The following is a 24,222-nucleotide window of genomic DNA, read 5'->3' as shown; positions in this document are numbered from 1 at the left end:
AATTGGGAAAGGTGTTCAACTGGTTCTGCCCCACAGGTCAAAGCAATTTCTCCCAATATAGTGCACATTAGTATGCTACTTTCACTAATTATATGCAATTATATGCACACTTTACATGCATCTTAGCACACACTGCTTGGCTGGAGAACCACCTTGCAGAATTTGGAGAAGTGCAAAGGGGGTGGGGTGGGGCAGCAGCTCAGTGTCAGAGCCTTAAGAAGGTCCCAGGTTCAATTCCCAATGGCATCTCCAGGTTGGGCTGTCTAAAACTCTGAAGAGTCACTACCAGTCAGTGTAAAAAAATAGCTAAATGGACCACTGGCTCGTTACTTAAATCACCACTTTCTTTAGCATCTTGATGACTAGAATCTCATTTTATTTTGGATGCAGAAGCACCATACCTCGATGGTACAAGCTTCTGCTTTGCATGCAAGTGGATGCCCATGTTCAATGCCCTGTCTCCATGTAGGGCTGGGAGAAACTCCTGTCTGAAACCAAGGAGAGGCACTGCCTGTCAGCGTAGACAATACTGAGCTAGATGGACTAACTGTCCGACTCAATATAAGGTAGCTTCCTATATTCCTATGCTAATCTCAAGGGTATGGCTGTATTTCATTTCACGTATTGCTTTGGAAAGTGCAAATTATATGCAGGTTCGCCTTTAAATGAAAGCCAAATTTATCTCCCATCCCTAGTTATCCTCAAAACAGAAGTCATGCAAACCGGTGCCATTCACGTAAATTTATAGAGGCTGCAGGAATCTGCAACCCCAAATGCAGAATTGTTATTCTTTTGGTGTGTGGGTCAAGTGGGTCCCGTTTATGTTCCCTACCCCATCTCGGTCTGTTCCATGCAGATGTCTGCCACCCCAACCCATCCTTCTTCACCAGCATCTTGCCCATGGTGAAATCTGCCGCTGCCTCCCTCCCTCTCTACAACTGAGTTTGGAGCAGCTGCATCTGAGATGGAGAGCTAACATGGTCTTGTCCCCCCCACCCCCACCCCCTTCAGGGATTTCAAGGCCTGCATGGCCGATGTTCTGCTTGGCTGACTCTCCTCATTCTCGCCAGATCACTCCGGAAAGAAGTCGGATATGCCTGAGAATTCTCCTGGAGCGCAGAGAGAATGCCAGTGAGATGGGTGCCCAAATCCAGAATGCACAAAAACACGTGCGCACGTCTCCCTGCTGATGCCCAGGAGATGCCTCAGGAACACATTTTTGTCTGTTTATTATCTGGCCGCTGTCATGCTGAAGGTACAAAACGGGAGAGAAATCCCATTTCCTTTGCATTTTAATGAGAAGCTACCCAATCTGTGCTTCTCAAACTGACCTGCGAACCAAAACACAATGATACTTCAAAATTCACCCTGCACTGAATTTTGTAGTGTGGTTCTCCAGACAAACAAAGTGTACAGAATATGTTACATTAGGGAAGAGCTTGCCTTAAAAAGAATGCGCTCATGAAATGACATGCAAAAACGCATTGCATTATTTTTATTTATTTATTGCACTTATAGAACATATTTTTCTCCAAGCTCACGGTGATGTACATGGTTCTCTTCCTGCTGCCCCCATTAAATCCCCACAAGGACCATGCAGGGCTGAGAGACAGAGACTGGTCCAAGATCACTCTGTGAGCTTCGTGGCCGAGTGAGGATTTGAACCCTGGCCTCCCTGGTTCCAGTCTGACACTCTAACCACTACACCAAACTATTTATTTATATTGTATTTGTATCCCATATCCAAGGAACCCAAGGTGGCAAACATGATTATCTGCCTTCTCTCTTTTAATCCTCAAACAACCCTGTGAGGAAGGTTGGACTGAAAGGCAGTGACTGGTCACACCCAGTGAGCTTCATGGCTGAGTGGAGGATTTGAAACCTGGTCCTTCTCAGGTCCTAGTCTGCCAACGTAACCGCTACACAACACTGCCTCTTGCCTAAGCAAACATATGCAATATTGGTGTGTATTGGTCAAAGATGTGCATACAAGAATGCATTTATTAAGAGAAATTCGTACACTAAGACGCTGTGGAATCTTCACAGATTTTTTCTGCAAATTGCTGGAGACACGTGCAGAACTGAAATTGAGTGGGGCTGGGGGGTGGAGGAGTGAGATACTGATGGAAATTGAAATTTACAGGTTTGTTCACCCCTAGCTGGAAAGGAACATTTCCCCCAAAATTGGTCACATGCTAAGACAGATGAAGAGAACCTGCAATTTCTGCATTACAGGGGGTAGGATTTGGTCACCCTTTGGGTCCCTCCCAGCTCTATGTTCTATGATTTCAGGACCACCTTAATCCAGCCTCCTGCTTCCAATATATGCCTCTGGAAAGCCAACAAGCAAGACCGGAAGTCCCCTCTCCTGTTCCTTTTTACTGTACCTGTTGGACAGATGTATACAACTGCTGAAAATGGAGGTTCTGTCTGACTATTATGTGCCATAAGGCATGAGTCAGCAGGAAAATGTTGCAGCGTATCCTCATTAAACAGAAGTGCTCCTGATCAGGGTTCCAGCCAGCCAGCCAGCTGGCTAGCTATGTCTTCTTCTAGGAGACTCCAAGCCATCCTGCCTTACCAAAAGTCAACATTCCATGTTGCTTTTTGACACGGTGCCCCCTTAAATGTTAATTATTTTTTGAATGTACTCCTGCAAACCTTGTTGATCCTTTTATTTTCTCAGTGCTCCCACATTCAGTCCCCTTTCTATCGGCACTCCGCACCTGTGATCACTGTTAGGCACTCACAGCTCTAAACCTTCAGGAATTCATCTCGTCTGATAAATATGTAACACATTTGCTTTCACCTTGTTCCCAACAAGCAAGGAGACCAAGCTGTGCTTTATGGTGCTCCTTGCTAAATGGGGACATCGAAAGTTGGAAGAACATCAAGGTCATCCCCCTGAAGAGAGGCACCTGAGCCTAACGATAAAACATATAACAGCAGAGATTTCAGCTGCAAGGTGATGGCTGTGTCTAAAGATGGCTCCCCGCCTCCTGAATTTCTGCCCAGTTTTATCTCCATTACAGGCCACAACAGACCGGGTATAAATATATTAGTAGTAGTAGTAGTAGAAGTAAAATGCAATGGTAATAATATTAATAGCACATTCCCAGCCCTTTGTGGAGAGGCCAGGGATTGAACTTGGAGCCTTCTGGATGCACAGAATTTGTTCTGCTACAGAGCAACAGTCCTTTCCCCCTAGAAATAAAGTTAAGATTCTAGACCTCATGGGTCTGAATTAAGCTAAATCATTTGAATCTGACCACTGGGTCCATCTATCTCAGTATCATTGACTGCAGTGGCTCTGCAGGACTTCAGACTGCCGGGGAGGGGGAGGGTTCATCCAGACCCAACTTATTGGACATGCTGGGAACAGAACCAGAGGCTTTCTGCGTGCAAAGCATGCACTTCATCACTGCACCACAGTCCCTTCTTAAGCGGGCAAGAACCCTCAGGGGTGCTCTTTCGAAGAGGCGGAAGTATACTGCAACTTTTTGGTTGCAGTTTCCACACTGCTCTCCACTAACTTGTACCTACGGGACCGCCTCTCTTGGTATGCCCCACGGAGAGACTCAAGGTCCATAAATAGCAACACCCTAGTGGTCTCTGGCCCTAAGGAAGTTAGATTGGCTTCAACCAGAGCCAGGGCCTTTTCAACTCTGGCTCCGGCCTGGTGGAGCGCTCTGCCTCATGAGACCAGGGCCCTGCAGGATCTGATTTCTTTCCGCAGGAAAGACAGAGTTGTTCCCCCTGGCCTTTGGCTTGGAGCCAATTTGATTCCCTCCCCCTCTTTCTTTTTTCTTTTTCCTTTCTCCTCCTGTGATGAGGCTGCATTTTAATATATTTTAATGCTTCAATATTTTAATGGTGTATTTTAATCTTGCTTTTAAGTTGTATTCATTCAACTTGTTTTTATTATTGCTTGTTAGCCGCCCTGAGCCCGACCTTGGCTGGGGAGGGCGGGGTATAAATAAAAAATGTTGTTGTTGCTGCTGCTGTTGTTGTTGTTGTTAACTCTGAGCCTGCAGGACTTTCCTCAGTCAGATGCACCTCGAACAGAAAAGACTGGTTACTTTCTCCTTTGCCTCAAACACAGGAGATTAGGAGGCGTGTGAGAAAGATTAGCCATGGGATTAAAGTTACCAGGGGAAAAAAAAACCCTCAAAAATCATTTTTGGGTTTCAAAACTGCTTTTAAAAAGGCCCACAAGATTTATAACAGTAGGCCTTGCTTGGAGAGGATAGCTGCTGCACATAGGAGAAAGGGATCAGTAGAAGTTGATGCATTAGGATAAATGAAGAGGGCTGCGCCGCCAACCTGTCTGCCCTCAGCCAGCTTCCACCCACCTGCCTTTCTTACTTACAACTAGTCCAGCGGGTCGTGGCCCTGCCTGTCAGCTTCATTTACCTTCCCCTCTTAGTGCTGTCCACTTAGTGCTGTCCACCCTCAGCAGGAAGGAGGGTGGAGGGACAAAACAGGAATGAGTTGGCTCTGGCTCCTGCCTGGGCTCCCTGCCTTCTGCCCAAGTCTCAATGGACACCAGTCACCAGCGGTCAAGAGGGCTGCATTGGCTGTAGCACAGGAATAACTTTGTTGGATCACACAAAAGGGCATCCCGTACCCATGGGATGAGGACCCTTTGCCCCACAGTATTCTGCTCATTTATCTGTTTGTTTCATTTATAAAAAGATATATGTATATACTGCTGTTCACACACAAACACACAAGAGCATTTTACTACAATTAAACACAAAGCCATATAATAAAAGCTATATAAAAGAAGTTAAAGCCAGAAATCAGCAAACTATTGTGGAAAGATGTACTCTTAGCTGCCTGCAGTGGCCTGGTGGAATAGAAAAAAAAATTCAGCAGGCATTTAAAAGGTTGGCACAGAAAGTGCCTGCTGAATCTTTGGTGGGCAGATAGTTCCAGAGGGCTGGGCCAATGACACTAAAGGCTTGGATGCTCGTTTCTGTTAAATTAGCCTCGCCATCTCAGGAAACAACCAGTGATGCTCTCACTGATCATGCTCAGAGAGGAATGGGTTCAAGCAGTACCCTGGACTTAAGTTGTTAAGGGCTTCGTAAATTATTACAAAGCCCCTGAACCTGGCTCGGTGGTGGGTAGGCAGCTAGTGCAAGATGCTTCAACAAGGGTGCTGCATGCTGTCAGCGAGGTGCCCCAATCATAAGCTAGGCCTCCACATTCTGCACCAGCTGGCTGGAGCTTCCAAACTGGGCCCATGGGCAGCCCCACATACAGCGCACAGCAGTAATCCAGTCTTGAAGTTACCAATGCATGGACTACAGTTGGGCTTCCCATTATCCTCAACCAGCACGACCATCAGTCAGGAAAGATAGGAGTTGTAGTTCAACAACATCTGTAGGCAACAGATTCCCCATCCCTGTTTACATGGTATTAGCAAACATAACTGAGCGCCGAAAGAAGAATTAACCATGAGTAAGAGCATGGGTAGGCAAACTAAGGCCCAGGGGCCGGATCCGGCCCAATCGCCTTCTAAATCCGGCCTGTGGGCGGTCCGGGAATCAGTGTGTTTTTACATGAGTAGAATGTGTGCTTTTATTTAAAATGCATCTCTGGGTTATTTGTGGGGCATAGGAATTTGTTCATTTATTTATTTTTCAAAATATAGTCTGGCCCCCCACAAGGTCTGAGGGACAGTGGACCGGTTCCCTGCTGAAAAGGTCTGCTGACCCCTGAGTAAGAAGAATGCAACCAGCAGGCTTGCGGAATCCTTAAGAGTGGGGTTTTTTGTGTGTTTTTTACAACTCATAAAAACTAGGGGATGTGAGTAACACAGATACATTAATATTAATGGGTCTACTCTTATAATTTAGCTGGGGAATACCAAATACTTTGAAGTTCTAAATAGCTACCACCCAAAATTTATCTTTATGACCAAACCTAGAAATGAAACAATCCTCCGAAATTGGCAAACAGACTCACCTAAGTTGCTTTGCATAGTTGATCTCAATCTCCGTCCTCTCTTTCACAAATTTGATGTACTTTTCCAGAACGTCGATCCCCCACTGGGTGTGTTTTTCAAGGTTGTCAAATTGATCCTGCAGAGCAAAAAAGAAAAAAGAAAAGAAAAGTGGATTCATTATGAGCCTTGGTGCAAATCACAATTGACATTTTTATTTTCAGTCATTAAAAAGAAAATCACCAATAAACACTCTATCTGGGGTCCAGTCCCATCTTAGATGCAATCCCCACTGTTTGACTTACGAGAACGATTCTGTACATGCCTAGCGCAGAAGGATGTTCGGTTGAGCTCAATGCAGCTTGCTTCCAGGTGAGCCTATATACAGGATCACAGCTTTACTGTTGAGTAAGTGCTTTTAGGATTGCAATGCAGTCACTGGCTTTGGTGCAATGCCAATAACCATGGGCACCAGTTGTCCTAACGAACGTTTCAGCAATTTCTCTCCCTGACTTCTCTCTTTCTCAGGGAATCTTGTGAGTAACCATGACCTGTAACTGATGAAAGTATATCCCTATGTGAGAAGAAGGTAACTGGTGTGACTCACAGCCTCTCCCTGCTTTCAGAAGAAGCTGCAAGGCGGATGCTTCTTATAAAGTTTCTCAAACTGAGAGGAAGAGCAGATCAGGTGGGGGAGAGCAGACCTCATGGTCACCCACAAATTCTCCTCCCCCCTCCGGTCTTTGTGGCCGGCAGGAGGGGGAGGGATGCACTAGAAATGACAAAACTGATGGCTGGTGGCAAAATAAAAAAACTTTAGGGGTTAATTTTGGGAGGGATGGAATGAGTCTCCCATGAGAAAAGACTGCAGTGTTTGGGACTTTAAGGTTTAGTGAAAGGTGACTAAACGGCAGCATGATATAAGCTTATAAAATGATGTAAGGCATTGGGAAAGTAGATAGAGAAAAGTTTTCCTCCCTCTCTCTCTCTCTCCTGACACTGTAACTCATGATTTAAGATTGAGGACAGATGAAGGGGTTTTTCCCCCCGACAGAGTTCATAAACTATGGAACTCACTCCTGCAGGAGCACTGATGGCCACCAATGTAGATGGCTTTAAAAAAGGACTTGACAAATTTGTGGAGGATATGGCTATCAATAGGGATGCGGGTGGCACTGTGGATTAAACCACAGAGCCTAGGACTTGCCGATCAGAAGGTCGGCGGTTCGAATCCCCGTGACGGGGTGAGCTCCTGTTGCTTGGTCCCTGCTCCTGCCAACCTAGCAGTTCAAAAGCACGTCAAAATGCAAGCAGATAAATAGGTACCACACCGGCAGGAAGGTAAACGGCGTTTCCGTGCGCTGCTCTGGTTCACCAGAAGCGGCTTAGTCATGCTGGCCACATGACCCGGAAGCTATATGCCGGCTCCCTCGGCCTATAGAGCGAGATGAGCGCCGCAAACCCAGAGTCGGTCACGACTGGACCTAATGGTCAGGGGTCCCTTTACCTTTATGGCTCTCAACGGCTCCTAGCTAGAATGGCTATCCTCTGGCTCCACAATCAGAGGCAGCCATGCTTCTGAGTAGCAATTGCTGGAAACCACAGGAAGAGAGGGGGCTCTAGTGCTTGAGTCCCGCTTCTGGCTTCCCATGGTATATCAAGCTGGCCACTGCGAGAATAGGATGCTGCACTACATGGCCTCCTTTGGCCAGATCCAGCAGGGTCTTCTTATGTTCATATGATGCACCATATTGTGTCTACGAAGATGAGCTCCAAGCCCCTGGAAACTGTGGTTATCCTGTTTCACAACCACTTCAGGATGTAGTTGGAGTTTTTCATGGCTGAAAGCTCTTTCAATCTAAACATAAAAATCCCTGCACATAGAAAGCTAGCCTGTCAGCAGAGAGAATTTTAGGCCTGGACTTCTCTCTCATGTTTTCTATGTGCAGGGATTTGTTTGTGTGTATTTTAATGGAGGAACATTCAGACATGTGAGCCACATCTGGAGTAATATAGCATAGACACAAATACATCACCTCAGTGAGAAATATCGGTCTGCTGCCTACTCCGCACTCATACTCCTTGCCCCATGGTTTCCCTACCTCCTAGAATTTCTCACTAATACTAAAGGTGTTCCCAGGAGGTAAAATAAACAAGAACTCCTGTCCCTTGGGGACTGTGCAAGATTTTAATCCCAGCCAACATTGTGGTAGCATTTGCTGAACATTCCATATCATTGCAGTCAATCAGCTTTGATGCCACAAATGCAATATAAAGAAGATGCATAGTGGCATGGATAACAATTACTCTGAGGGTATCCTGCCTCTGAAACCTTTCTAAATATGTAGCTGCATCGCTTCCAAAACTCAAGTGACACCACCTTTTCCTGTGGAGCTCTTCCTGTGAACCATCATGCTTCCTTATGGAAAGAAAAAATTCAGAGAGACCTCTAGCATGATCTCACACACAGAAAACTCTTCAGCCTAAACAAGTGATCTCAGCTGCCCTCTTTTCAAACCCCCCACTTCTTCAGAGACTGAACTTGGATTCCAGGCATTATTTACTCAAGTCTCAAAAAATACTGCTCGCCTTTCAATCAAGCATCCTGCATTCTAAACCCATCTAAGGCTTGTACACTGTTTTGCCTAATATACATACCTTTTCGAGAAAAGATACATAGGAAACTGCCCTACAACTCAAAATATTCTGCTGATCTACACTAATATCGGCTGCTCTGACCAGCAGCAATTATCTTGGTCTTTCCCATTGCTGGTTACCCAGTGGTGGATGGGACCAGAGGTGAAAGTCAGTGTGGCAACAAATCTCCATTCTTCATTTGTAAGAAAGCACTACAGTACTTCACTGTGACAGCGCCTTAAACTCTGTGCCTATTGATATCAGACAGCCGCCTTCACTTTGCTCTTTTCAGCATTTGCTAAAACATTTTGTGTTTAGACAAGCCTACCCAGATGTTTAGAAAGCTGCTGCGAGATTTTATGTTTTAGTCTATTGTTATTTTAACTTTTCGAAAGCTTTAGATTATTGTTAATTTATCTTGCTGATAATTTTAATGTTTTTGGGTAAGCTGCTTTGAAGTGGGTATTTTTATTTTATTTTTTGCAATCCAGTGGGATATAAATGCGATGAAATAATATGCAATATTTATAATGAATGAATGAATGAATGCACATTTTATCATTGTACAGTAGGCCAGTTTCTGCACATACCCTGCACTCTACCTTTCATCTAGGCAAGCAAGAGACACCCCAGTCGGCAAAATACTGAAGGAAGTTGCTATGGGGCATTCCCAGAGGGTCACATCTGATCCCCTGGCCTAGAGTTTCCAGCCTTGGTGCTACCAGATCCTTTTACCTGTAAATGGCTAAGGCTGAGCCTGGATCTTCTGCATGCGAAGCCTCTTTCTGTTTCTCCACTGTGGTGGCTGAGATCCCCTTTTTAACATTCAGTATCAGTAGTCCCTAGGCCATTTGGGGAAATGATTCCGCAGTAGGGCTTGGTGCAATCTCTTTCAATGTTTCCACAGTGCTCTGAAATTAACCTTCCCAGGGATGTGAAACTCAAACCCTTGTGCAACATTCAGACAGATCCAGGCTGGGACAAAACCACTGGAAACATTTTACAAACCTTGTCAGCTATACTAACCAACAGCATTCCCTTCTTCTCAATTTTTTTTTTTTTTGGGGGGGGTGAGTTTTAGAATATGGGGCTGACAGCAGAAGGTTCATGGCTGCCTTCATTTGCCTTTCAAAACCTATCCAGGTTTGGTGGTGTGACACGAATTTCAAAGTGCATATAAAACCAATTATGCTTCATCATTCAAAATTTAGGAAATATTCCCTGAAAAAAATAATAATCTCTTTATTTGAGTTCACAGAACCATCTGGAAGCCATCTTGACTCTCTTAATGACCCCAGTTATTTTCTCTGCAGTAGAAGGAAGTTTAGTTTGCAAAATCCTTCAAGTAAATCCTGAAAATAGAAGAACTTCTTACATGAATACGGGAGGCCTGTGACCATGGTTCCTGCCTCTGCTCCTTCTTGCAACAGAGCACTGGGGATCCTGAATTGGCTAGGATCGCCTATGTGACTGATCTAGGGAGGAGAAAGCAGCAGCTTTGCTGGGTGGAATGCAGTGGGAGAGTTAGGAAAGAATTATACCAAAGTACCAGGAACGGCCTGGGGAGTGGGAGGGTAATATAACATCTGGGATCAAAGCAAACTAAACATCTGTGCAACCTCTTTTTGAGGGGGAAATTATAACCTGCTGAAATCTTTATTTCCAACCCTAAAATTGAAACTGGAGAACATTTGGCATAGGTAAAGGTAAAGGGACCCCTGACTGTTAAGTCCAGTCGCAGACGACTCTGGGGTTGCGGCGCTCATCTCACTTTACTGGCCGAGGGAGACAATGTTTGTCCACAGACAGTTTTTCTGGGTCATGTGGCCAGAATGACTAAGCCGCTTCTGACGAACCAGAGTAGCGCACGGAAACGCTGTTTGCCTTTCCGCTGGAGCGGTACCTATTTATCTACTTGCACTTTGACGTGCTTCTGAACTGCTAGGTTGGCAGGAGCAGGGACCAAGCAACGGGAGATCACCCCATCGCAGGGATTTGAACCGCCGACCTTCTGATCGGCAAGCCCTAGGCTCAATGGTTTAGACCACAGTGCCACACACGTGGCATAGCCCTGCCTAAAAACAAGCATTATTGGTTAGTTACTGCATATTGAGCCTGTTGTCTAAGTCTTTGTTCTAGACGAGGGTTGTGAGAACCTGTTCCTCCATATTTTGCTGGATTCCAGCTCCCACCAGCCTCAGAACAATAATCAAGGATGCTGAGAGTTGCAGCCAACAGCCCGGGATGCTGGGAGTTGTAGTCAATGGTCAGTGACGATGGGAGTTGTAGTACAGCAAACATCTGGAGGGTCAGAGGCTCCTCCCTTCTGACCTAGGGTATTCTGAGCTGCAAACTATCCTACATATTAGACTGCTTAATCGAGAGAGAGAGAGAGAGTTGATTCCGGTTGTCTGATATGACACTGTTTTTCACTAGACTATAAAAGCTGGTGTCAAAAAATGAAGTTGCATGCTGGTTTGCTTGAGAGGAGAGGGGCAAGTATTTCTTGAGTATTTCTTGTTCTTAAAGCCATCTAAAAAGTGGCTGCTTTTGAAATAAACCACTTCCTCCGATTCGCAGAAAATAAACAAGGCCTACTGAGAAAACCGGTGCATGAATCTTGCATTAACTTAACACTTGTGAAGAGGCTGAGTTTCGGAACAAGAACATTTCAGAGCAAGTGGTGTCACTGCAGGCAAGAGATCTCTCTCCGGTGTAAAGTGAAACCCTGTCTTGCATAACAGGAGAGGTGGCCACCTTGCTAAACTTTAACGTTGCTAAACTTCAAGGGTCAATTTCTTGACCAAGCATAAGAACAGAAGAAGAGCCTGCTGGATCAAGCTAAAGGGAGTCCATCTAGTCCAGCAGCTAGTTCTCAGAGCGGCCAACCACATGATTATTGGAAGCCCGCGACAGGTATTCAAGGTGTTCACAACTGGTATTCAGAGGAATTGCTGCCTCCGACTGCAGAGAGCAGAGCAGAGTTATCATAGCCATCTATAGCCTGCTCCTCCATGAATTGTGTCTAATCCTCTTCTAAAGCCATTTAAACTTATAGGTTAAAATTAAGGTTAAAATTATAGAATGGTAGAGTTGGCAGGGACCCCAGGGGTCATCTATTCCAACCCCCTGCAATGCAAGAAACACAACTAAATCATACACCACATGGATGGCTATCCATCCTCTGCTCAAAAACCTCCAAGGGAGAAGAGTCTGCAACTAAGGCTGGACAATATCAAGATTTCAACCAGCTAAACATGGTGATATAGCAGTACATCATGATGTCTGAAATAAGGAGAAAGGAGGAAATAAGGTGGGGAGAAGCAGCCAAGATACATCGCCCAGCCTTAGAATCAGCCCCACACCTGGGGAGCACCGACACTCGCATGAGGTACCAGGGTACCATGCTGGTACCATTGCTCCTGCTGCCGCTATTGTGGAGGCAGGAGGAATGAGCGGTGATCCCAGGCTGTGAGGCATGAAGCTGCCGCTAAATAGCCTTTGACAGCCCTCTCCTCCTCCATGAATTTGTGCAACCCTCTTCTAAAGCCATCCAGGTTGGTGGGCATCCCTGCTTCTTGTGTTACGTTAAATTTCATTTAATCACATCATGCAGCACTGCTGTTTTCAGAGAGAGAAAGTCCTGGCAGGTTAAAACGAAAAAGAAAAAAAACCCCGAAAAAAAATCCCAGCCCAGCAATTTGAAAGGCGGGAGGGGGTTAAACTACAAAGAGGGCAGTTTTCAAGATGCTGCCATAGCAACAGTGCTGGCATTCCTGGGGAAGGAGGGGGGACACACATGTTACTCTGCCAATTGGAATCCGCTTCACAGCTACGGAGAGGCTGTTTCATTGGTAAAGGAGGTTGATGGTTCCTCAAATCAGGGAGCCGCATTTTCTGCCCCCCCCCCCAACCAAGGCAATCTGTTAATCTTGCAACCTGCAGTCCACTTGAGACCAAGCCATTCGCTTCCAAAAAAAGAAGTTCATCTCTGCCCAGTTGTCTGTTCCCGCCAGGGGACAGCCAAAGGACTCCGGGAAGCTGATGAACACGGCATGCTGCAAGGACGCACTTCCCCTATTCCACTGTCCTCCATCCTTGATATTCAGAGATAGGTGGCAAAAGCTCTGCTCTTATTTCCTTCAAGGAATCTAGAAGGGGAGAACATAGCTGAGATGAAACCTCTTACTTGTTCTGGTGAAAAGTAGATTAACACCTTGTAAACAAAGTCCTGCTCTCAATGTGGTGCAATGGGTCAATGAGTCTAGCTGTTAACCAGAAGGTTGGTGGTTCGAGACCACCCAGGAGTGGCAATGGGCAGAATTTGTGTATTGCAGGGGGATGACCCTTGGGTCCCTTCCTACTCTACAATTCTATGAGTCTATGTAGTTAGGCACAAGCCTTCAGTGCTGCAATTTTCCCCTCAGAAATAAGTGTCTCAGTGACCCTACTAGGGATCAATTGCTTCCAGAGGGCTGCTCCTGTTATTCCCTTGCAAGGGTGGGGGTGGGTGAAAACAGAAAGGAGAGTTTTGTGGCAGCTTTAAAAGGTTATCAGATTTATTGTGAGTATTTATTAACAGTTTTGCGGGTCACAGAGACCACTGTGCCTTGCATTTGACTAACTCCAGAAGGAGTGTCGCCCAGCAGCTTCAAACGCAGATGGAGGACTGTTGTGTTCACACCCTGCCCGGGGGGGGGGCTTCCTAACACCGCCTGCTGCTCACTGCAAGAGAAAAAATGTACCACTTTTGTTGTACCAAAGCCGGGCTCTGCTGGATCAGGCCAAAGGCCCACCTAGACCAGCCTCCTGTTCTCACAGAGGCCAAACAGATACCCCAAAACGAAGCCCTCAAACAAGATCTGGACAAGAGCAACACCCCTCTCCCCACTTGGGATTCCCACAGCTGAGGTGGAACATCACCACTCCCTCTGAAGACTGACATCCTAATCCAAGGTGGCCATGTGTCCTTCTTTGGGGAAGGCTGTCTCCTTTTTCAAGAGACGTCTGGTCCAAATTTTAAAGACAAAGAACCCTAAGAAGGGGGTTGTCAAGGGGCCCTGAGGATACCGCAGTATCCAGCCTTCAACATAGGAGAGCCAGCACCTTCTGAGGCTGCCCATTCCACTGTCAAACAGCTCATGCTGCCAGAATGTTCTTCCTCATGCTTAAAGGGCAAGTTGTCCATCAATGGTAAACATCTGGAGAGCAGGCTGAGCAGAAACACCTGGTCACAGCCACTATGGTGTGGAAGGAGACCCCCCCCCCACTTTGCAGCTCAGGGGCCAAAGAGGGACGGACACACCTCTGTCTTTTCCTTTCAACTTGTGGCCGAAATGGTTGCAGGTTTTGTACTGTAAAAGTAGCATCCAGAAAATCTGAGTTAACCGGCGGTAGGGGTGGAGGTGGAGGAGTATTTTTCAGGAAGATCAAGGAGCCTAAAAAAGCTTCCTGTCCCACTCAGCTGCCTCTAATGTCATAAGACCTTTTCCTCCTTCGCAAACCATGTCTGTTAATTAAGTCGGCAGTTCTCAGTTAATGAGAGCTGCATATTTGGGCCTCCTGGGAGTACATGCGGTTGGCTGCACTGGAAAGGAACAAGATGAAGGAGGGGAAGAGTGCCTGGATCTTTCTAAGCGTCAGACAGACAGACAGACACACACGGTTATTGGTACTGTTCCAACTAACGGCAAACATGGGTGTTTGAGTGCTGACACAACTAAAGCGAAGAACAGGGCCATTTTAGAAAGGAAGGTTTAAGTGGGTCCATGTTAAATCGCAAACTGAACTGAAATTCACCCACCCATGCAGCACGTTCCTCACTTCCTGTGAAATTCCAAGCCCCTTGTATTACTCGCCGCAAGATCAGCAGCAACTAGTATTCTGAGGCAGTGGAAGTAGAGGATAAGAAGAACCTGGATGAGGCCAAAAGCAGCCCATCAGGTCTAACATCCTCTTCTGACATCCGCCAACCTGATGCAGAATGGGAAGCCTGTGAGCAGAACTCAACCATGAGAGTCATCAGCCCCACTGCGCCAGAAATGCCCACTGCAGGGCCGACACTGGCAGGTGGAAATATCCTTCTAACCTATTTTTGGACAGAGAAACTCAGTCTCCCATTTAAACAGGCGAAACCAGGCATTTCAGGCTTCATGGCTTAACTTTGCAGGAGGCACACTTTGGCTAATATGTTTGCACCTTTGTGGGGCTGGCAATTTAAATTTAGATCAGTTCATTCCAGAATCAAGGATGTGGGAGAAAGAGAAGCTGGAGGATTAATAATATGCCATCAGCAGTGTACACAAGAGAAGTCTACCCTTTTCTGATTCCAAAGCCGATGTGCCTGATCTGATCTGAGAGGATCATGACCCAGAGTAGATCAACCATCCACTTCAGAAATCCACAGTCCAGCTGATTCCCATACAAGGGTCTGGGGTTTCAAAACATAGTCAAGAGTTTTACTTATGGGGTGGGGCCTGTGGATTAAGTGCTGCCCCATGTGTTGTGCATTCAGATGATGCACAAGCCACTTGCTTCAAGTACCCCCTTCTGCACTGGCTTTTCCATCCCCCTTGGAGTCTGAGGACCAGGAGTATAGTGGCAGATTCATAAGTGAAGGTCCCTTCATGATAACCACAGTCACGCCTCCTCACAGCCATGCCCCCTTCTAAAGTTATATAACCTTCCAAGATCATACAATAACCTTACAATTATTCAGTTACAGATAGGTAGCCGTGTTGGTCTGCCATAGTCAAAACAAAATAAAAAAATTCCTTCCAGTAGCACCTTAAACTTAGTTGGTCTTTAAGGTGCTACTGGAAGGAATTTTTTTATTTTGTTCTTACAATTATGTTATAATTATTATAATAATAATGATTAGGGATGCATTGGAGATCTTCCCGTATTGCCTTTCAGTTCTTTCTACTTACCTACGGTAATTATCTGTGCTCATGCATGGGCAAATGATTTGGAGTGCTCTAGTATCTTCTTTCGGAGTGCCTTAAAATTCTGCTTTCTTTCGTACAGAACTTGCACCCCATTCTCTTGAAACTGAAGCAACTTGTGTTTTCAGTGTTCCTAAACGCTGAGTGTTGGAGCACACAGGACAAGTCCTCTGAATTTATGATTTTATTACTCATTTTCATATTGAAAACGGCACATTCTTACAACCCAGGAACATAGGATGGCTCCAATCATCCAAACACAGTTCAACCATGCAAGTCTAACTCGGAAGTTGGAAGAAGTGAATCTCACAACCCATAGAACCAGAACAGTGAACCTGAGGCCCTCCAGATATTGCTAAACTGCAACCACCCACAATTTTTGTGATACCCCTTCCTCACCTCAAAAAAGACTCTCATTCTTATAATTCTCAACAAAGGACTGAATCAAATACAGATATAGGAAACTGCATAATACAGAGTCACATCATTGGTCCATCTTGTTCAGTACTGTCTACACTGACTGGCAGCAGCTCTCCAGGCTTTTAGACAGTGGCCTCTCCCAGCCCTACCTGAAGATGCCACTGGGGATTGAACCTGTGGCCTTCTGCATGCAAGGGTGGATGTTCTATCCATGAGCCAAACCCAATTCTGCAACATTTTCAAGAGCAGTGTTGAAAGGCGTCTGCTGCCCAATTTCGTAATCGGACACAAGCTTGCCTCCTTGACACACTCACACAAGCATAGCTTTTCAGAGCTGAACTGTCAAATAGTAAGGTAAATGTAAAGGACCCATGGACGGTTAAGTCCAGTCAAAGGCGACTATGGGGTTGCAGCGCTCATCTCGCTTTCAGGCCGAGGGAGCCAGCGCTTGTCCACAGACAGCTTTCCAGGTCATGTGGCCAGCATGACTAAACCGCTTCTGGTGCAATAGGTGATGGAACCAGAGCGCACAGAAACTCTGTTTACCTTCCCATTGCAGCAGTACCTATTTTTCTACTTGCACTGGCTGCTTTCGAACTACTAGGCTGGCAGGAGATGGGACAGAGCAATGGGAGCTCACTCTGTTGTGGGGATTCGAACCGCCGACCTTCTGATCGGCAAGCCCAAGAGGCTCAGTGGTTTAGACCACAGCGCCACCTGCGTCCTTTATTTTGGCCAAAAAGTAACAGCACTTAGATTCCCATAAAGTAGGTTTACACATACTGAGGTTTTGGACAGTGTGCGATTTTTACCGCAATTGGATCCATATGGCTGACGGCAAGCCCAGTGTGAAACCCAGGCACCTTTCCAAGTTTTGCTTGTGAAATTCATATGGGAAAAGAAATCAGGAAGGGGGATTAATGGTTTCAGCACCTGAATATGTATGCAGCACATAACTTGGGAGGTGCAGCAATCAAGGTAAAAAAGCTTCAAACAGCCACCCTATCCCACCCAGTCCCATCTTTGTTGGCTAACAGCTGGTCTCCAAATTCCCTTCAACTTTCCCAGGTTTAGAACCTCAAATACTTTACAGTATGGAAGGAAGTGCAGGGCATTTTTGTTTAGGGAAAACATGAGTAAGAGGTGAGTAAGTGACAGAATTTCAAAGAGGAATAGACAAAATTAATGGAGAAAAGGGCTATTGAAGGCTACTAGCCACAATGGCTATGCTCCATCTCTGCATTTGGGCGGCAGCAATGCTTCTGAATACCAGTTGCTGGAAACTGCAGGAAGGGAGAGAGATCTTGTGCTCAGGTCCTGTTTGCTGGTTTTCCACTGAGGCCACTGTGAGAAGCTGGCTAGATGGGCAATTGGCCTGATCCAGCAGCTAAACTCTCCGTAAGTGCCCAACCCACAGATTGGAATTGGGACCTCACAGAAGCAAAACACATGTTCACAGCTGCTGCAAGCCTTCAAATTTGACCCTACATCACAACAAGAACTCTCCCTCTCTTCTTCACCCCATGAAGCGCATCCTTTTATATCACCAGCTGTTAAAACATCATCATAATTTGCATTACAATTCAGCTACGTATCTTTCCCCCTTGGGCACATGCTGGCTGATTACTAAAAAACGTCACCCATCGATGCATCAGAAGATCATATGATATCTCTCTCTAGGGAGCAGAAATAAACAAAAGTGTAAACTTTTGTTTTGGGAAGGCTGCAGCAGTATTGAAACTTGCCAAGATAGACCCCGTCTGTGTGTTTGTGTGGGTCCCTACAACAGAGTATACAAACTATTCTGCAGCATTTAGGAATCCAGGGAACAACTGCAGATCAGTACCAGAGCACCTGCTTTGCAGAAGGCCCCAGGTACAATCCCCAATTGATTCTACAGATGTAGGGAATGTCTCCTGCTTGAAAAGCTAATGCCAGTCAGTGTAGAACAGCGCTGGTCTAAAGTATAAGTTGTTGTTGTTGTTTAGTCGTGTCTGACTCTTCGTGACCCCATGGACCAGAGCACGCCAGGCACTCCTGTCTTCCACTGCCTCCCGCAGTTTGGTCAGACTCATGTTGGTAGCTTCGAGAACACTGTCCTACCATCTCATCTTCTGTCGCCCCCTTCTCCTTGTGCCCTCCATCTTTCCCAACATCAGGGTCTTTTCCAGGGAGTCTTCTCTTCTCATGAGGTGGCCAAAGTATTGGAGCCTCAGCTTCACGATATAAGTTAGTCATGCCCATTAATTTCATTAGACCTACTCTAAGTAGGACTATCATTGCACATCCTTTGAGACTCCTAGGTCTTTGTTTACTCCCTGCACACTGTCCTATTGATCCCAAAGAGCATCAATATCAACCCCTTTGGGGAAACCCACAGCAAGCCATAATGAACACAAAGCACCATTTGTCAGTATTCAGACATTAACAAGGAACCCCAGCTAGTTGAAAAAGGAAGGTCAGTCTTCCAAGCACTTCCTTGCATCCACAGCAGAGAAGGAGAGGATGGTAGACTGTGCTAGCTGTGAGTTTGGGGCATATAACACTAAAGAAAGCCATGGTGGTTATATACCTATTTATTTATTGCATTTATGCATCACCATCTTCTCCAAGGAGTTCAAGGTTCTCCTCCTCCTCATTTATTATCTACAACAACCACCTTGTGAGGTAGGTTAGGCTGAGAGGCAGTGATTGGCTGAAGAGCACACCCAATAAGCTTCATAGCCAAGTAGGGATTTGAACCGTGGTCTTCTAGGTCCTAGTTTGGCACTCTATCCACTACACTGACTATGAGTTTCACTGACTTCCCTGCCTTCTTCAAGGCGCATGATGTGGAGAACGTCAGTATTCTAATTTGAAATGTGGAACAGCATCCCAAACATGCCTACCCCATTTAATATGGACATTTGTGTGTCTCTGAGAGAGCTGGAGACTTCCAAGAGTGTTTGTGTAATGCTGGATCCAGTTAAACACAATGTCTCATGTTGATCCATTGATAGATAAATAGATAGACAGACAGATAGATATACAGTAGAAGGAAATTTGGATATTTGAGGGCGAGTAGAATGACAAAAAAGCAGATTTTTTAAAACCAGCAAAGCCATATTTTCACAGACCGCACCAGACCCCAAAATCCTCCCCCCCTTAAAAAACAAAAATAAGCAGGAACAGATAGATAAAAAAATTGAAGGAACTGTGGGAGAACTCACGAATAAAATACAAGACCTATCAGTTAGATCAAAAGTTATAGAGGAATCAAACAAGAAAATTCAAAAAGAAATGCAGGAACATAAAAGGGAGACAGAAAAAATGAAGGAGGAAATAAGAGATTTGAACAAATCACAAGAACAGATTGAGGATAGCTTAGCTATGACAGAAATGCGTCAGAAACAACTCAATTTAAAATTCAGAGGAGTAGAAGAAATTAATGAGAATATAAAAGAAAAAATGATAAGAGAATTAGCAAAATGGTTGAAAATAAAAGAAGAAGAAGTAGCCTGTACTGTAGAAAGCACATTTAGAATAAGGGTGAAATCCCAGCAGCTCAAACTAAAAAAATCTCCGGGTGATTGTTTGATGATTTTCAACTCAATTGAGATGAAAAATATGATATTAAGAACAAGTTATCGGGAAAAAATTAATAATTGAAAACAGAACAATTATTATATACAAAGAAATACCAATTAGACTTTTGCGTAAAAGACAAGGATACCGACAAATAGTAAGTGTCTTTCAGAGAAACAATATACAATATAGATGGGAGTTCCCCGAAGGAATTACCTTCTATTATAAAGATAAAAGATTCAGATTGACAGATACACAAGAAGCAGAAAATTTTTTGAGAAGATATGAGAAGGAGCTAGGAAAAGGGGAAGAAAGGTACGGAGGAGGAGGGAGATATACAGAAAGGAGGAAGGAAAATAAGGCAAAAAACACAGAGAAGCAAAAGAGAGAGAGAGAAGAGGAAGAAGAGGAAGTGGAAGAGGAAGGAGCAGTAGGAGGAGAAGAAGAGGAGGAGGAAGAAGAAGAGCTAACGGAGAAGAGGTCGACTAGAATATAAATTAAAGTCAAACAATATAATGTCGTTAAAGGTTCTGTCCTGGAATGTAAATGGTTTGAACGAAAAATCTAAAAGGAATAAAATTCAAAAGGTGTTAAGGAATAAAAATTATGATGTGATCTGTTTTCAGGAAACACACGTGGCAAAAAAACACAAACATATACTAGCAAATAAAAGATTGGGAGTAGAGTTTGTTAATTCAGACACTAATAAAAAAAGAGTTGTGATATACGTGAAGGAGAAATGGGACCCAATATTAATATGTAAGGACGATGAAGGAAGGATTTTAGGAGTACAAATCAACCATCAGGGAGAAAAGATTAACGTTATAAATGTCTATGCACCAAATATGAATAAAGCTGAATTCTTTAAAAAATTGGAACAAATGCTAACAGAATTGGAGGATCATAAGATGATTTTACTTGGAGATTTGAATGCCGTGCCAACACCTGAATTAGAAGCGTGAAAAGAAGAAAACTTAAGCAGGGGAAATTACCAAGAACATTTTATAATCTGGTGGAAAATCTAGATCTGATAGACATCTGGAGACATAAAAATCCAATAACGAAACAATATACACACCTGTCAGAACCACACCAAAGTTGGGCCAGGTTGGATCAAATATGGGTCTCAAGAGAATTAACATTAAGAGCACTTAAATGTGAAATCCAACCCAGAAATCTTTCAGATCATAGCTCAGTAACATTGGAGATAAAAAGCAGATTACAAGGAACATACAGATGGAGAATGAACGATTATCTTTTTGAAAATGAGGAAATAATTGAGAAGGCCAAAAGAACGTTAAAAGAATATTTTGAGATGAATTTAAATAAAGACACTAATATAGAGATAGTTTGGGATGCCAGTAAGGCAGTGTTAAGAGGATTTTTAATTAATCAGAACAGCCATAGGAAAAAGTTAAGAGAGCAAAAAAAAGAAGAAATACTCAATCAATTAAGAGATTGCAAAAGAAAACTAGCAATAAATCCAACTGAGGAGCAGGTTAAACAAACTTATAGAATATTACAAACGCAATACTCAAATTTAGTAGGTCAAGAAGTAGAATGGAGAATCAAGATATGGAAGCAAAAATTCTTTGAATCAGCAAATAAAACCGGAAAATTATTAGTGTGGCAATTACGAAAAAACAAAAAACAAAATATGATCAACAAATTAAGAATAGAAGAGCAAATTGTGGAAGAACCTAAGAAAATAAAGGAAAATTTCATCAAATTTTATGGAAAATTATATAAGAGAAAAAGAAGACAGCACAGAAATAAAGAAATATTTAGAAGAAAATAGACTAAAAGGATTAACAGAAGAAGAAATAACACAATTAAATAATCCTATAAAAATTGAAGAAATCCAGGATGCGATAAAAAGAATGAAATTAGGAAAGGCTCCAGGGCCTGACAGCCTTTCACCTAAATACTACAAAGTTCTAGAGGAATATTTAGCCCCGGTGCTGTGCGAAGTAGCGAATAACATCTTAAGCGGCGGAAAGATACCAGACTCATGGAAGGAAGCCTATATTACATTAATATCTAAGCCTGACACAGATAAATTAGATATGAAAAACTACAGACCAATATCATTATTAAATAATGATTATAAATTATTTGCGGAAGTAATGGCCAACCGTCTTAAGAAATGTTTAAGAAACCTTATCCATACAGATCAAGTCGGATTCTTACCCAATAGACAATTAAAAGACAACATAAGACATATAATTAACATCATTGAATACCTAGAGGCCAAGAATGAAATACCTGCGGCCCTCATTTTTATTGACGCCGAAAAGGCCTTCGATAATGTATCTTGGCAATTCCTTGTAAGATGTCTAGAAACAGTAGGGATAGAGGGTGCCTTCCTGGAAGGGATAAAAGCTATTTACTCAAGCCAGAAAGCAAAATTGATTATTAATAATGATTTAACTGATTATTTCAAAATTTCAAAGGGTACGAGACAGGGGTGCCCTCTATCACCTCTTTTATTTATAATGATATTAGAAATTATAGCAAATAAGATAAGAACAACTCCAGAAATACGTGGAATTAAAATTGGGAAAAAAGAATACAAACTGAAAGCATACGCTGATGATCTGATGGTATCATTAGAAGATCCACAAAAAAGTGTCCATAAGGTAATAGAATTGTTAGAAGAATTTGGAAAGTTATCGGGTTTTAAGTTAAACAAATCAAAAACTAAAATGATGACGAAGAACATGGAAGAAGTTATGAAAAACCAGCTAGAGGCTAAAATTGGAATTAAAGCGGTATAAAAGTAAAATACCTGGGAATTTGGCTAACTATGAAGAACATAAATTTAATGACGGACAATTATGAAACAACCTGGAACGAAATTTAAAAAAATTTAGATATATGGAACAGAATAAAATTATCATGGTCAGGAAGAATGGCTGCAATTAAGAAATTTCTATTTCAAAATATTCCGGTGATAAGAGGAAACAAAGTTTTTAAAGATTGGCAGAAAATTCTATCTAAATTCATTTGGCAGGGGAAAAGACCTAGAATTAAATTTAAATTGCTTACAGATAGAAGAGAAAGAGGAGGTTTTGCGGTACCGAATTTGAAACTGTATTACGAGGCCTCATGCCTCTGTTGGATTAAAGAATGGATTGTAATAAAAAACACTGACCTACTAGATTTAGAAGGCTTTAACACCAGATTCAGTTGGCACACAAATTTGTGGCATAATAAAGCAAAAGTACATAAAGAATTCTCCAGTCACATCGAGGACCTCTGCTAGAGGTTTGGGGAAGAAATAAAAATCTTATTGAAAGGAAAACTCCCTGGTGGTTGTCACCAATAGATATTTTAACAATTAAAAAAACAAACATAGAAGGTAAGAGATGGACATATGAAGATTTATTGGTGACAACAGAAAAAGGTTGGCAGATCTAAATGTATGAAGAACTAGGAGATAAATTAACGAGTTGGTTACAATTCCATCAAATTAATGCACTGTGGACAGAAGATAAAAAGATCAGGATAAACAAAAAAAAAATCAAGATTCCAGATAGAAATACTGGAAGGAAATTCAAAACTCTTATCAAAAATGTATAATCAACTATTAGAATGGGATACTAAGGATGAGGAAATAAAAGAAGTTGTGGTGAAATGGGCGATAGATCTGGGATATAATTTGGAATACGATAGTTGGATTAAGCTCTGGAATAAAGATATGAAGTTCACTGCTTGTGTTGCCTTAAGAGAAAACATGGAAAAAATAATGTACAGATGGTACATCACCCCTGTAAAATTAGGAAAAATCTATAAGAATGGAGATAAAATGTGCTGGAGGTGTAAAAACAAGGAAGGTAGTTTTTACCACATGTGGTGGACTTGTGAAAAAATCAAGAACTTCTGGGAGCTCATTTATAATGAACTAAAAAAAATGTTTAAATATACTTTTGTTAAAAAACCTGAAAATTTTCTTCTGGGAATGATTGGCAATGAAATTAAGAAAGAGGACCAGGCCTTATTCCAGTACGCAACAACAGCTGCTAGAATTTTAATCGCCCAAAATTGGAAATCAACCAATATCCCAACAGTAAGAGATTGGCAAAGTAAATTATTTGAATATTCAGAATTGGCAAAATTAACACAAAAAATTAGAGACCAGAAAGAAACAAAGTTTATTAAAGAATGGAATAAATTCATAACCTATATTGAAGTAGATTTAAAAAATCCAAAGATCACAGTAGGCTTAATATAACCCTTCGACATACAAAAGTTTTAAAGAAAAACTGCAGGGAAAAATGTACTACATAACCCAAAACTGAGGTGGAGGGAAGTCAATAACTTACATGTTTGTCTTTGTTTTGTTTTTTGTTTTCTTATAATTAAGTTATGTTGTTCTTATTATTGTTTTTTTTTCCGTGAAGAGTTTATTTTCTGTACATATGTATGTATATGTGTGTATGAAAATTAATAAAGAGAAATTAAAAAAAACAAAAAAGAAGTCTCTAGGCAGGTTTTTTAAAAACTACAACCAAAAAAACAAAAGTTAACAAGAGTCCCCCACAGAAATAAATACATGAATGCATGGTGGTAGGTGGGGAAAGAAAGAAAAAAGTGAAAATATTTGCAAAGAATGCTGACCCATTAAAAGCAGACAAAGGCACTTGTTCAACTAGGGGAATGAATAATTTAACTGGAACTCATGCATCCATTAAATTTACACAATTT

The 24,222-nt window shown here is 42.9% G+C and overlaps 1 protein-coding gene across 14 annotated transcripts in view; it reads right to left on the bottom strand.

Moving 5' to 3' along the window:
- Positions 1-24,222, bottom strand: part of FNBP1 (formin binding protein 1) — a 128,586-nt gene that overhangs the window by 68,309 nt on the left and 36,055 nt on the right. For all 14 annotated transcript variants that reach the window (XR_013834678.1, XM_079961313.1, XM_079961317.1 and 11 more), the window contains exon 2: positions 5,974-6,089. Coding sequence is in view for 13 of the 14 variants with exons in the window: in XM_079961313.1 (XP_079817439.1) it covers positions 5,974-6,089 (116 nt within the window). In the remaining variant the exon portion in view is untranslated. The remainder of the gene's footprint in view (positions 1-5,973; positions 6,090-24,222) is intronic.

The sequence above is a fragment of the Podarcis cretensis genome (genome assembly GCF_951804945.1).
Source record: "Podarcis cretensis genome assembly, chromosome: Z".
Classification (NCBI taxonomy): Eukaryota; Metazoa; Chordata; class Lepidosauria; order Squamata; family Lacertidae; genus Podarcis; species Podarcis cretensis.
Note: the sequence above shows the minus strand (reverse complement) of the source record. Positions and strands in the feature narration are given on the sequence as shown.